The sequence below is a fragment of the Schistocerca americana genome, chromosome 1, assembly GCF_021461395.2.
Source record: "Schistocerca americana isolate TAMUIC-IGC-003095 chromosome 1, iqSchAmer2.1, whole genome shotgun sequence".
In the NCBI taxonomy this organism is placed as follows: Eukaryota; Metazoa; Arthropoda; class Insecta; order Orthoptera; family Acrididae; genus Schistocerca; species Schistocerca americana.
The window spans coordinates 1,111,303,828-1,111,318,065 of NC_060119.1; the positions used below are offsets into that span (position 1 = coordinate 1,111,303,828).

Genomic DNA, 14,238 nt, shown 5'->3' on the forward strand with positions numbered 1-14,238 from the left:
TGTAGCCACGTACACTGCTATTACTTTCGAATTCGTTCGGATTGTTAATAACAAATTTCATAAGTGAATATAAATATTGTGAGGCTGCAGTGAAGATCCCTAGCTCTTTAAATAAGTGTCTGCAGGATGATCTTGGATGACCTCCAGCAATTATTCTGATTACACACTTTTGTGGAATGAATGCTCTTTTACTCAATGATGAGTTACCCCAGAATATGATGCCATAAGAAAGCAGAGAATGAAAATAGGCGTGGTAAGCTAATTTACTGAGATGTATATCGCCAAAATTTGCAATGACCCTAATAGCATAAGTTGCTGAACTCAAACATTTCAGCAGAAAAAAATGGTTCAAATGGCTCTGAGCACTATAGGACTTAACATCTGAGGTCATCAGTCCCCTAGAACTTAGAACTACTTAAACCTAACTAACCTAAGGACAATCACACACATCCATGCCTGAGGCAGGATTCGAACCTGAGACCGTAGCGGTCGCGCGGTTCCAGACTGAAGTGCCTAGAACCGCCCGGCCACATCGGCCTGCCATTTCAGCAGATCTTTAGTGTGTTTTTTCCTGTTCAACCCCTCATCAATGCATACACCTAGACATTTGGAATATTCTACCTTAGCTACCGATTTCTGATCAAAGTCTATATTTATTAATGGTGTCATTCCATTTACTGTGTAGAACTGTATATACTGTGTTTTGGCAAAGTTTAATGAGAGCCCATTTGCAGAGAACCACTTAATGATTTTCTGAAAAACATCGATTACAATTTCACCAGTTAATTCTTGTCTGTCGGGTGTGATAGCTATACTTGTATCATCGGCAAAAAGTATCAGCTTTGCATCTTTGTGAATATAGAATGGCAATTCATTAACATATATATTAAGAACAGCAGAGGACCCAAGACCGAACCTTGCGGCACCCCGTTCTTGATTGTTCCCCAGTTTGAGAAATCACCAGTTTTTTGCGCATTATGTGAACTGCGTATTTCAACTTTCTGCACTCTTCCAGTTAGGTATGATTTAAACCATTTGAGCGCTGTCCTGTTCATAACTTAGTACTTGAGCTTATCTAGAATTATTCCATGATTTACATAATCAGAAGCCTTTGAAAGATCACAAGAAATCCCAACAGGTGACTTTCGGTTACTCAGAGCATTTAATATTTCATTGGTAAAAGTATATATAGCATTTCCCGTTGAAAAACCTTTCTAGAAACCAAACTGACATTTTGTTAAAACTTTATTTTTACAAAGGTGTGAAGCTACTGTACAATACATTACTTTTACAAGAATTTTGGGTAAGGCAGTCAGAAGAGAGATTGGGTGATAGTTGTTGACATCAGACGTATCCCCTTTTTTATGCAGTGGCTTAACAATGGCATACTTCAGTCTATCTGGGAAAATACCTTGCTTCGGAGAGCTATTACATATGTGGCTAAGAATCCCACTTATCTCTTGGGAACAAGCTTTTATTATCCTGCTGGAAATGCCATCAATTCCATGCCAGCTTTTATTCTTGAGAGAGTTTATTATCTTCCTAATTTCAGAAGGAGAGGTGGGTGGAATTTCAATTGTATCAAATTGTGTTGGTGAGGCCTCTTCCATTAACTGCCTTGCTTCTTCTAATGAACATTTAGATCCTAGTTTTGCTGCAACATTTAAAAAATGATTATTGAAAATGTTTTCGACTTCCGGCTTGTTGTTTGTCAAATTTCCATTCGCTTTGATGGTAATGCCGTCATCCTATACTCTTGGTTGCCCTGTCTCCCTTCTAATAATATTCCAAATTGTTTTGATTTTGTTATCAGAGGTATTAATGTCAGAGATGATGCACATGCTTTTGGACTTTTTAATAACCTTTCTTAATGTGGCACAGTAATTGCTATAATATTTGACTGTTTCTGGGTCATTACTCTTTCTTGTTGTTAGATACAGTTTCCTTTTGTGGTTACAAGATATTTTTATTCCTTTAGTAAACCAAGGTTTCTTCCATGGTTTCTTATAATTAGATTTAACTACTTTCTTGGGGAAACAGTTTTCAAATTCTTTTACAAATGTATCATGAAATAAGTTGTATTTTAAATTACCATCAGGTACCTTGTACACCTCATCCCAGTCTAAATGCTGAAGATTTTCCCTAACATTTCTAAGTGTTGAGCCATTAATTGAACGCACAATTTTGGAGTCTAGTTTTGAATTACTGAATGGAGCCTTGTCATATAATGTAACTAGCTGAGCACCATGATCACAAAGGCCATTCTCAAAAGGACAAGAATTTACGTTTTTAAACTTATCTTGGTCTATAAAAGTGTTATCTATCAATGTGCTGCTGTCCTTTACTACCCGAGTAGGAAAATCAATGACAGATGTCAAATTGAAGGTACCGAGCAAGACTTCCAGGTCATTCGTCCTATTACACTCTTTCAGTGAATCAACATTGAAGTCCCCACAAATAATAATTTGCTTTGCCCTATCTGACAGATAGCACAACAAGGCGTCCAAGTTTTCCAGGAATAAATGAACGTTGACTGAAGGGGACATATATACTGTTACAATTATAAAAGAGCCCTCCTTCAGTTTAAGTTGGCAAGAACATGATTCTATATGTTGCACAAAGAACCTATATCCTCTACCACCTGGCTAAGACATGCACTTGGCTTGAAAAAGTTTGTGACCTGGTACCTGTCACGTAATTTTTCCAGCAAAATCTGGCCCACACCTCTTCCACGGCTGCTACCTAGCAACATAACCTTCCTCTTACTTTCTTACCTCTCTTACCCCTGAATCACAGTCATTGAAGATAACTGACATACGTCTGTTCTTATTTGAATTTGTACAGAGTGTCTGTATTCTTGCTTTTCACTGTCACAAAGAATCACCTCGAGTATGTAACAGGACATTTCTCTCTTTGCAAAATTTATCTGGTTGTTTCAGTAACTGAGGAAAGACAGTATCCACTACATGTTTTTTCGAGGCTGACATAGATTACTGTCGTGCATTCAACCATTTTTTAACAGCAAAAGTCGCAACGCAGCACTCGTATCCAGGCATAGATGTGTAGTGGCATCTATCCTGCCCAAGGGGTTACATTAGATTTTGAGCCCCTTAACGGGATAGATTTTAACGCACCATAAACTCTTTCATCCCACCAAAAACTGATGAAGGAGATCGGACAACTTGTGACAAAGCTGTCAGCCGATGTTATCGAGCAACCTCTGGCGACCTGAGGACCTCCTTCTGTGCCACTTGGAACAGCCTTAGTTTTTGCGACTTGACATCTCGAAACTGACACACTAATTTAAATAAAATAACTATATTTACATCTGTGTTATTATCATTACATTATAAATGTGCAGCATCTTGAAGCTATTGGATGTTGAGATAATGATCGTGGAATATTAATTTTGCTTTCTGAATAACCCTGCAATATCATTTTTGCTTTCTCTAGACAAATCCCGGCGCCCCCGCCGTCGACCCAGCGTGAGGACGTGGTGCCAATACGTGGAGTCTCTGTAGAAGATGAAGCGTATCCCATGGGCAACCAGGAGCGTGGGATAGCCCTCATCTTGAACCATAAAGTCTTTGAAGAAGACTCCCTTCATAACAGAGCGTACACAGAGATCGACAGAAACGCATTGATGCGTGCATTCACAACACTCGGCTTCGAAGTACGCTGTTTCGACGATCTGACATATAGCCAAATTCGCCAACAACTCAGACGAGGTAAGTAAGTCTACATCTTCATCTTCTTCACATCTGCGTCTGTTCTCTGACAAAGCATGTCATGGTGGTGAGAGATTTGTATTGTATTTAGAATGGACAAATAGAGGCTAAGTTGATCATGCGGAGACGGATCCGCACTGTCTTGATGAATTCTGCCCTCCAAGCTGCCTCCAAAACGGCAGAATATAGATATTTTGCATTCTTTTGTGTGTACCTACCCATAATTTGCAGGTAGTGGTCATCACCTGATGTTGAAGCTTCATTTCAGATTAAAACTGTGTGCCAGACCGAGACTTGAACTCGGGACCTTTGCCTTTCGTGGGCAAGTGCTCTACCATTTGAGCTACCCAAGCATGACTCACGCCCCATCCTCACAGCTTTAATTCTGCCAGTACCTCGTCTCCTACCTTCCAAACTTTGCAGAAGCTCCCCTGCGGACCTTGCAGAACTAGCACTCCTGAAAGAAACGATATTGCGGAGACATGGCTTAGCCACAGCCTGAGGGATGTTTCCAGAATGAGATTTTCACTCTGCAGCGGAGTGTGCACTGATATGAAACATCCTTACAGATTAAAACTGTGTGCCGGACCGAGACTCGAACTCGGGACCTTTGCCTTTCGCGGGCAAGTGCTCTACCATCTGAGCTACCCAAGCACCACTCACGCCCCTTCCTCACAACTTTACTTCTGGCTGGATCTCGTCTCCTACCTTCCAAACTTTACAGAAGCTCTCCTGCGAACCTTGCAGAACTAGCACTCCTGAAAGAAAGGATATTGCGGAGACATGGCTTAGCCAAAGCCTGGGGGATGTTTCCAGAATGAGATTTTCACTCTGCAGCGGAGTGTGCGCTGATATGAAACTTTCTGGCAGATTAAAACTGTGTCGAGACCGAGACTTGGACTCGAAGGTAGGAGATGAGGTACTGGCAAAAGTAAAGCTGTACGGACGGGACGTGAGTCGTGCTTGGGTAGCTCAGATGTTAAGTCGTGCTTGGGTAGCTCAGATGTTAGAGCACATGCCCGCGGAAGACAAAGGGCCCGAGTTCGAGTCTCGGTCCAGCACACAGTTTTAATCTGCCAAGAAGTCTCATATCAGCGCACACTCCACTACAGAGTGAAAATCTCACCCTGGAAACATCCCTCAGGTTGTGGCTAAGTTACATTTACATATTTTATGCCCACACTGGAGCACATTATTCAGTCCATACACAATTAAGTCTTAATACTAGTTGTAGATTTGGCTTTCCTCTTCTGCTCCCAAAACGTCTTCATCCTTTTTGACCTGGCTACCCTTTCTTCATCAGCTATGGTGTATTTTTTGCGTTTAAATGTCTTTAGTTTAAAACTCTTGTCACTGTGTTTCAGGATCTTCTTCTATTCTCTGCATTCAATTTGTTACATTGTCAAGCCTAACTAGTCTAAATCATCTTGAACTTCTTTGAACCAGTTGTTCTTGGTCTTACTTTTCCAAAAGTAGCTGAACAGTTGTTTCAGTAGCCTGCTTTCTGTTAGTCTGGAAATGTGGCAGAAAAAAGCAACCCTCCTTTTCCGTATTGTGTCAATTATTGACCCAGTTTCTTGGTATACAATTTCATTAGGTAATAGTCGCCATTGTCCCTCTACTTGGTATTTTTTGTTTATAATTGTTCTAAGGATTCTTCTGAATGCCTTCTGTAGTTTGCCTGTGATTATTTGGTGTCCCTCTCGAACAGTGTTTCACTAGCACAGGTTGCTTCAGGTTTAATAGCATAGTGATAGTGTCTGAGTTTTGCATTTATCAAGAGACATTTCCTTTTGTACGTTGACCAGGTGATGCGCTGCGCTTGTTTCAGTTCAGTTGTTCTGCTTTCTACTGACATTTTCTCGTTTGAATTCCAACTTATAACCTCCAAAAGATATTTCTTTACAATTTTAATTTGTTTGTTATATTTCAGTGTAAGGGCTGGTGTTTCAATTCCTTGTCTGACTTCTGCTGCTATTTTTTCGAGGTCTTCAATTTGGTGTTTAGGCTCTTCCACGCTATTTGCAAGCAGTGCTAGATCATCAGCAAAGGCCAGGCATTTGAGTTTGATATTTCTGACAATCTTGATGTTTGGTTGGCTTTCTTCTTCCACTCTCGCATGACTTTCTCCAATGCACAGTTACATAGTATTGGTGAGAGACCATCCCCCTGTCGGAGTCCCGTCCGGATTTCAAATGATTCAGATAGTCCACCTGAATTTAACTTTTGATTTAGTATTCTTAAGAGTGAGTCCAATAAGATTAACGAGTTTCAGGTGCAGTCCAAATTCCACGAGGATTTTAAGTAATGGCTCACGATGGATACTGTCATATCCTTTCTCTAAGTCAACAAAAGTGGTGACTAACTTCTTGTTTCTCACTCTTTGAAGTTTCATGTTCCACTTAAGGCTGATAATTTGATCTGGACAGCTTCTTCCAGGACGAAATCCTCCTTGATATTCTCCAAGTTCTTGGTCTAGTTGATTCTGAATTCTTGTAAAGATAATTGTAGACAAGATCTTACATGTGACATCAAGCAGTGAAATCCCCCGATAGTTGTTTGGATCCAATCTATCGCCGTTTTTGTATATTGGGTGGATTATAGCTTTTTCCACTCTTCTGGCATTTTCTAAGGATTCCAGAGGTCTACTATGTGCTTACGGAGGTTCTGAAGTGTTTGTTTATTTGTGCTCTTCCACAGCTGTGCGACCAGTTGATTCTCCCCTGCTGCTTTGTAGTTCTTGAGCCACCTAGTTGCTTTGATCGCTTCACTGAGATCTGGTGGTGTAATCTTCTCTGGATGTGTTTTGTTTTCTTGATGTGGTTCGAAATCTAGACATTCTTTTGGTTCCTTGGTATTTAGTAATTCTTTGAAGTGATCAGCTAGAATGTTGGCATTGTCTTGATTATTGTGCGCTAATTTCCCATTTTCATTTTTCATCATGAGTGTGGTTGGTGTATACTTTGATCGATATTATCTGACTGTCCTATAATAGTCCCTTGTTTTATGTTGTTTGAATAATTCCTCTACGAAGTTTAGGGTTTCTTCCTTGATGGTCTCTTTTGATTCTTCCGATTTTCATGGCCGTTTGTCTTCTGGCAATGGTTAGCTCTTCTCGATATTTTTCAGTTGTCTTTTGCTGGTCATTCAGCCATGCTTTGTGCCTTTTCTGTATTGCTTCTACTTTTAGTACTACTATTAGTATAAATAAATGCTATCTCTGTATATATGTATGTAACAAGTGTCTGTGTACTTGATATTAATATTAAGGAAATGTCCATGATAATGGTGAATCCAGGGCTCTGAGTGCCTTTCTGGCTTGCATGGTCCTCTAGTTCGATCACTTGTGTAGGTCAACTGCTTCCTACTTGATGCTGTATTCGGCCACGGTGCACCCATTTCTGCTAATATCGTCGAATGGTGGCATCGCACCTATTAAAATGTCGAGTGATTCGGCGATTACTACAGCTGGCTTCTTCAACTATATGAGATCTGTTCAAAAAACTCCAGAACATTAGTAATTTCGCGCCAATGGCGTGTTGAAGTGAAATGCACTTGGCATCCCTGCATACGCCTGTGTTTAATGAGTAGCTGGCGGCAGTTTCATTGTTGTACGTCTGTTAGTTATTGTCAGTGTGTAAGCTCCTCCTTCCCTATTGGCCTACTGGATTGCAATATAACTGACCGTGATTGCATATGACTAATGAAATTGTACAGTGAGTAAGACTATCGTTACCAAAGGAAAATAATGCCGGTTAGTTGGAGGGAAGTGTACAGTAGGCTCTTCTGAAGGAATTTTGAAACAAGTGGAATGTAATGCAATTGCTCACGAACTGCACAGGGGGAAAAAGGGTACGATGTAATGTTTACTACAAAAATCACTAATAGTACAAATAAAACATTGATTAGGTAAAAAAGAAAAACGGTCGCCAGCCCGCTAGGGCAATGAATCTCCAGAATCTTAAGAAAGGTAATGGCAAAAGTATTGAAGCAAATAATCATTGGCGTGGCAACAGAAGGCTGTCACGCTTTTCCACAGCACAACAATTCACAAGAAAATAAATGAATCAGAAAGCACTGAGTTTGCAGTTACTTATTCTGAAATACTAAATTTTGAAGGTAAAGCTAAATGGAGTTACTGGTTAAATAAATGAATGGCTTAACTTAAACTTTGCAGTGTAATAAATTACTTTTGGTAACCTGAGTGAGACGTAATGCAAAATTTAGAAGAAGGCAAGCAATTTACTTTTGAGTATTGAAAGATTAAAGTGAATTTATTTTAAGCAAACAGACAACTGATTTTATTTTTAATATAACAACAATAAGATACATACCAAGTCAGCAGAAGTCACTCGCTAAGCTAAATACAAAATAAATGAAAGTGCGCACTCTTAATTTGTGCGGTATCTTTAATTATTAGCTTTGCTATTGAAATTTTACGTTACTTTAAGCAAATGAAGTTAATACTAAAATTTGCAAATTAGTTTAGCCTTTGTTATGCAATACAACCCCCCCCACCCCCCAATGAACCATAGACCTTGCCGTTGATGGGGAGGCTTGCGTGCCTCAACGATACAGATAGCCGTACCGTAGGTGCTACCACAACAGAGGGGTATCTGTTGAGAGGCCAGACAAACGTGTGGTTCCTGAAGAGGGGCAGCAGCCTTTTCAGTAGTTGCAAGGGCAACAGTCTGGATGATTGACTGATCTGGCCTTGTAACACTAACCAAAATGGCCTTGCTGTTCTGGTACTGTGAATGGCTGAAAGCAAGGGGAAACTGCAGCCGTAATTTTTCCCGAGGGCATGCAGCTTTACTGTATGATTAAATGATGATGGCGTCCTCTTGGGTAAAATATTACAGAGGTAAAATAGCCCCCATTCGGATCTCCGGGCGGGGACTACTCAAGAGGACGTTGTTATCAGGAGAAAGAAAACTGGTGTTCTACAGATCGGAGCGTGGAATGTCAGATCCCTTAATCGGGCAGGTAGGTTAGAAAAGTAAAAAAGGGAAATGGATAGGTTAAAGTTAGATAGAGTGGGGATTAGTGAAGTTCGGTGGCAGGAGGAACAAGACTTCTGGTCAGGTGACTACAGGGTTATAAATACAAAATCAAATAGGGGTAATGCAGGAGTAGGTTTAATAATGAATTAAAAAATAGGTGTACGGGTAAGCTACTACAAACAGCATAGTGAATGCATTATTGTGGCCAATATAGACACGAAGCCCACGCCTACTACAGTAGTACAAGTTTATATGCCTACTAGCTCTGCAGATGACGAAGAAATTGATGAAATGTATGATGAGATAAAAGAAATTATTCAGGTAGTGAAGGGAGATGAAAATTTAATAGTCATGGGTGACTGGAATTCGGTAGTAGGAAAAGGGAGAGAAGGAAATATAGTAGGTGAATATGGATTGGGGCTGGAGATACTAAAAGGTATCAGATAGATTATATAATGGTAAGACAGAGATTTAGGAACCAGGTTTTAAATTGTAAGACATTTCCAGGGGCAGATGTGGACTCTGACCACAATCTATTGGTTATGAACTGTAGATCAAAACTGAAGAAACTGCAAAAAGGTGGGAATTTAAGGAGATGGGAACTGGATGAACTGAAAGAACCAGAGGTTGTACAGAGTTTCAGGGAGAGCATAAGGGAACAATTGACAGGAATGGGGGAAAGAAATACAATAGAAGAAGAATGGGTAGCTTTGAGGGATGAAACAGTGAAGGCAGCAGAGGATCAAATAGGTAAAAAGACGAGGGCTAGTAGAAACCCTTGGGTAACAGAAGAAATATTGAATTTAATTGATGAAAGGAGAAAATATAAAAATGCAGTAAATGAAGTAGGCAAAAAGGAATACAAACGTCTCAAAAATGATATTGACAGGAAGTGCAAAATGGCTAAGCAGGGATGGCTAGAGGACAAATGTAAGGATGTAGAGGCTTATCTCACAAGGGGTAAGATAGATACTGCCTACAGGCAAATTAGAGAGACCTTTGGAGAAAGGAGAACCACTTGCATGAATATCTAGAGCTTTGATGGAAACCCAGTTCTAAGCAAAGAAGGGGAAAGCAGAAAGGTGGAAGGAGTATATAGAGGGCCTAATCAAGGGCGATGTACTTGAGGACAGTATTATGGAAATGGAAGAGGATGTAGATGAAGATGAAATGGGAGATACGATATTGCGTGAAGCACTGAAAGACCTGAGTCGAAACAAGGCCCCCGGAGTAGACAACATTCCATTATAACTACTGTCAACCTTGGGAGAGCCAGTCCTGACAAAACTCTACCATCTGGTGAGCAAGATGTATGAGACAGGTGAAATACCCTCAGACTTCAAGAAGAATATAATAATTCCAATCCCAAAGAAAGCAGGTCTTGACCGATGTGAAAATTACCGAACTATCAGTTTAATAAGTCACAGCTGCAAAATACTAACGCGAATTCCTTACAAACGAATTGTAAAACTGATAGAAGCCGACCTCGGGGAAGATCAGTTTGAATTCCGTAGAAATGTTGGAACACGTGAGGCAATACTGACCCTACGACTTATCTTAGAAGAAAGATTAAGGGAAGGCAAACCTACGTTTCTAGCATTTGTAGACTTAGAGAAAGCTTTTGACAATGTTGATTGGAATACTCTCTTTCAAATTCTAAAGGTGTCAAGGGTAAAATACAGAGAGCGAAAGGCTATTTACAATTTGTACAGAAACCAGATTGCAGTTATAAGAGTCGAGGGGTATGAAAGGGAAGCAGTGGTTGGGAAGGGAGTGAGACAGGGTTGTAGCCTATCCCCGATGTTATTCAATCTGTATATTGAGCAAGCAATAAAGGAAACAAAAGAAAAGTTCGGAGTAGGTATTAGAATCCATGGAGAAGAAATAAAAACTTTGAGCTTTGCTGATGACATTGTAATTCTGTCAGAGACAGCAAAGGACTTGGAAGAGCAATTGAACAGAATGGACAGTGTCTTGAAAGGAGGGTATAAGATGAACATCAACAAAACCAAAACGAGGATAATGGAATGTTGTCGAATTAAATCGGGTGATGCTGAGGGAATTAGATTAGGAAATGAGACACTTAAAGTAGTAAAGGAGTTTTGCTATTTGGGGAGCAAAATAACTGATGATGGTCAAAGTAGAGAGGATATAAAATGGAGACTGGCAATGGCAAGGAAAGTGTTTCTGAAGAAGAAAAATTCGTTAACATCGAGAATAGATTGTCAGGAAGTCGTTTCTGAAAGTATTTGTATGGAGTGTAGCCATCTATGGAAGTGAAACGTGGACGATAACTAGCTTAGACAAGAAGAGAATAGAAGCTTTCGAAATGTGGTGCTACAGAAGAATGCTGAAGATTAGATGGGTTGATCACATAACTAATGAGGAGGTATTGAATAGAATTGGGGAGAAGAGGAGCTTGTGGCACAACTTGACTAGAAGAAGGGATCGGTTGGTAGGACATGTTCTGAGACATCGAGGGATCACCAATTTAGTATTGGAGGGCAGGGTGGAGGGTAAAAATCATAGAGGGAGACCAAGAGATGAATACACTAAACAGATTCAGAAGGATGTAGGTTTCAGTAGGTACTGGGAGATGAAGAAGCTTGCACAGGGTAGAGTAGCATGGAGAGCTGCATCAAACCAGTCTCAGGACTGAAGACCACAACAACAACAACAACATGCAATACAAGAATGAGCAGTAACTGAGGCAGAAAATTTGGACTGAAACTGGTCATTAGCAAACACACAAAACTGGCAGTAAACAGTTAATCAATTTTCACATTCTGGCGACACTTGGTGATTGCATGGACAGGAAAGGGGACCGTGCCTGGTAATAATGTCTGAAGACAATGACAACGCAGATGCCCTACAAGGTTTAACTATTGCAAGTTGCTATTCAAGTTAGTCATACTTTGTGAAAGAAATGTAACTGGGTAAAGCCTCTTGTAGTGGTTAATAAAAAAGAAAAAAGAGAAGAAAAGAAAAGAATAGAAATGGTGGGAAGAAATGGTGAATAAAAACGGGGTTTTAAAATCGTAAATGACCATGAAAAAGGGAAAGAATGAAATGCAAATCGGACTTTGTATTACAGAAAAGCTATCGGCCTTTGTGATTCGGAAAAGCTATTGTTGGGGTGGTCCTTGTGGCGTTCCTGAGCAAAAGTTAAACCAATTTCCACTACAAAAATTATTGAAAAAGAACAGAGAATAACAAAATGTAACTGACAGGGGGAAATCTTGTAGATAAGAGTTCATCCTTTACCATATTAACATGTCTTCTATCGTGCGGCGCAAAAATCTCCTACTTCATTTCTGCGTGAAAAGTCTGCTCCGAAATCTTGCAATAAGTTTCATCGTCCAGGAATTTCTAATGTGTACAAAACTGTCTTGACATTAAATGCAATTTATTTTACGTTGCTTCCCTCCTCCAAATGTCATAACAACTTCCACAATATGTCTACACATTAATAAGTTTTTTTCGTCTTCATCAGATCACGTCTGCATTAAGCTTCCGCTCTCGAGAAACAATAGATGGATAGAAAAAAAAGTTACAATTTTAGTACAAGATGCATTCAAGTTCTAAGGCCTCCGATTTTTTTTCTAATTAACAACTCACCTGAAATCGATGAAACTGGCGTTACTTCTCGACGTAATTTCCCTGCAGATGTACACATTTTTCACAATGCTGACGCCATGATTCCATGGCAGCAGCAAAGGCTTCTTTAGGAGTATGTTTTGACCACTGGAAAATCGCTGAGGCAATAGCAGCACGGCTGGTGAATGTGCAGCCACGGAGAGATCACGTCTGCATTAAGCTTCCGCTCTCGAGAAACAATAGATGGATAGAAAAAAAAGTTACAATTATAGTACAAGGTGCATTCAAGTTCTAAGGGCTCCGATTTTTTTTCTAATTAACTACTCACCTGAAATCGATGAAACTGGCGTTACTTCTCGACGTAATTGCCCTGCAGACGTACACATTTTTCACAACGCTGCCGCCATGATTCCATGGCAGCGGCAAAGGCTTCTTTAGGAGTCTGTTTTGACCACTGGAAAATCGCTGAGGCAATAGCAGCACGGCTGGTGAATGTGCAGCCACAGAGAGTGTCTTTCATTGTTGGAAAAAGCCAAAAGTCACTAGGAGCCAGGTCAGGTGAGTAGGGAGCATGAGGAATCACTTCAAAGTTGTTATCACGAAGAAACTTGCGTAACGTTAGCTCGATGTGCGGGTGCGTTGTCTTGGTGAAACAGCACACGCGTAGCCCTTCCTGGACGTTTTTGTTGCAGTGCAGGAAGGAATTTGTTCTTCAAAACATTTTCGTAGGATGCACCTGTTACCATAGTGAGCTTTGGAACGCAATGGGTAAGGATTACGCCCTCGCTGTCCCAGAACATGGACACCATCATTTTTTCAGCACTGGCGGTTACCCGAAATTTTTTTGGTGGTGGTGGATCTGTGTGCTTCCATTGAGCTGACTGGCGCTTTGTTTCTGGATTGAAAAATGGCATCCACGTCTCATCCATTGTCACAACTGACGGAAAGAAAGTCCCATTCATGCTGTCGTTGCGCGTCAACATTGCTTGGCAACATGCCACACGGGCAGCCATGTGGTCGTCCGTCAGCATTCGTGGCACCCACCTGGATGACACTTTTCGCATTTTCAGGTCGTCATGCAGGATTGTGTGCACAGAACCCACAGAAATGCCAACTCTGGAGGCGATCTGTTCAACAGTCATTCGGCGATTCCCCAAAACAATTCTCTCCACTTTCTCGATCATGTCGTCAGACCGGCTTGTGCGAGCCTGAGGTTGTTTCGGTTTGTTGTCACATGATGTTCTGCCTTCATTAAACTGTCGGACCCACGAACGCACTTTCGACACATCCATAACTCCATCACCACATGTCTCCTTCAACTGTCAATGAATTTCAATTGGTTTCACACCACGCAAATTCAGGAAACGAATGATTGCACACTGTTCAAGTAAGAAAAACGTCGCCATTTTAAGTATTTAAAACAGTTCTCATTCTCACCACTGGCGGTAAAATTCCATCTGCCGTACGGTGCTGCTATCTCGGGGACGTATTGACAATGAACGTGGCCTCATTTTAAAACAATGTGCATGTTTCTATCTCTTTCCAGTCCAGAGAAAAAAAATCAGAGGCCTTAGAACTTGAATGCACCTCGTATTTTCTCTGCTGTCGAGCACTCATACCGCTCCGACGGTATAATTTATATCTGAGGGAACGAGTGTAGCGCAGCGAAATTCAAAGTCCCGCTACATTGCCCCCTCAACTTTCACGCTAAAACATTTAGCGTGGCAGGCTAGCAAACAATGTAATTAATAGATATACCTATATATATATATATATATATATATATATATATATATATATATATGTGTGTGTGTGTGTGTGTGTATGTTTGTGTTTGTTTGTGTGTCTGTCGACCTGCCAGCGCTTTCGTTCGGTAAGTCACCTCATCTTTATTTATATATATATCTGAA

The 14,238-nt window shown here is 40.5% G+C and overlaps 1 protein-coding gene across 2 annotated transcripts in view; it reads left to right on the top strand.

Moving 5' to 3' along the window:
- The window catches only part of LOC124550757 (caspase-1-like), a 189,675-nt gene that overhangs the window by 45,971 nt on the left and 129,466 nt on the right, over positions 1–14,238 (top strand). For both annotated transcript variants that reach the window (XM_047125483.1, XM_047125490.1), the window contains exon 3: positions 3,454–3,728. In XM_047125483.1, the coding sequence (XP_046981439.1) occupies positions 3,454–3,728 (275 nt within the window). The remainder of the gene's footprint in view (positions 1–3,453; positions 3,729–14,238) is intronic.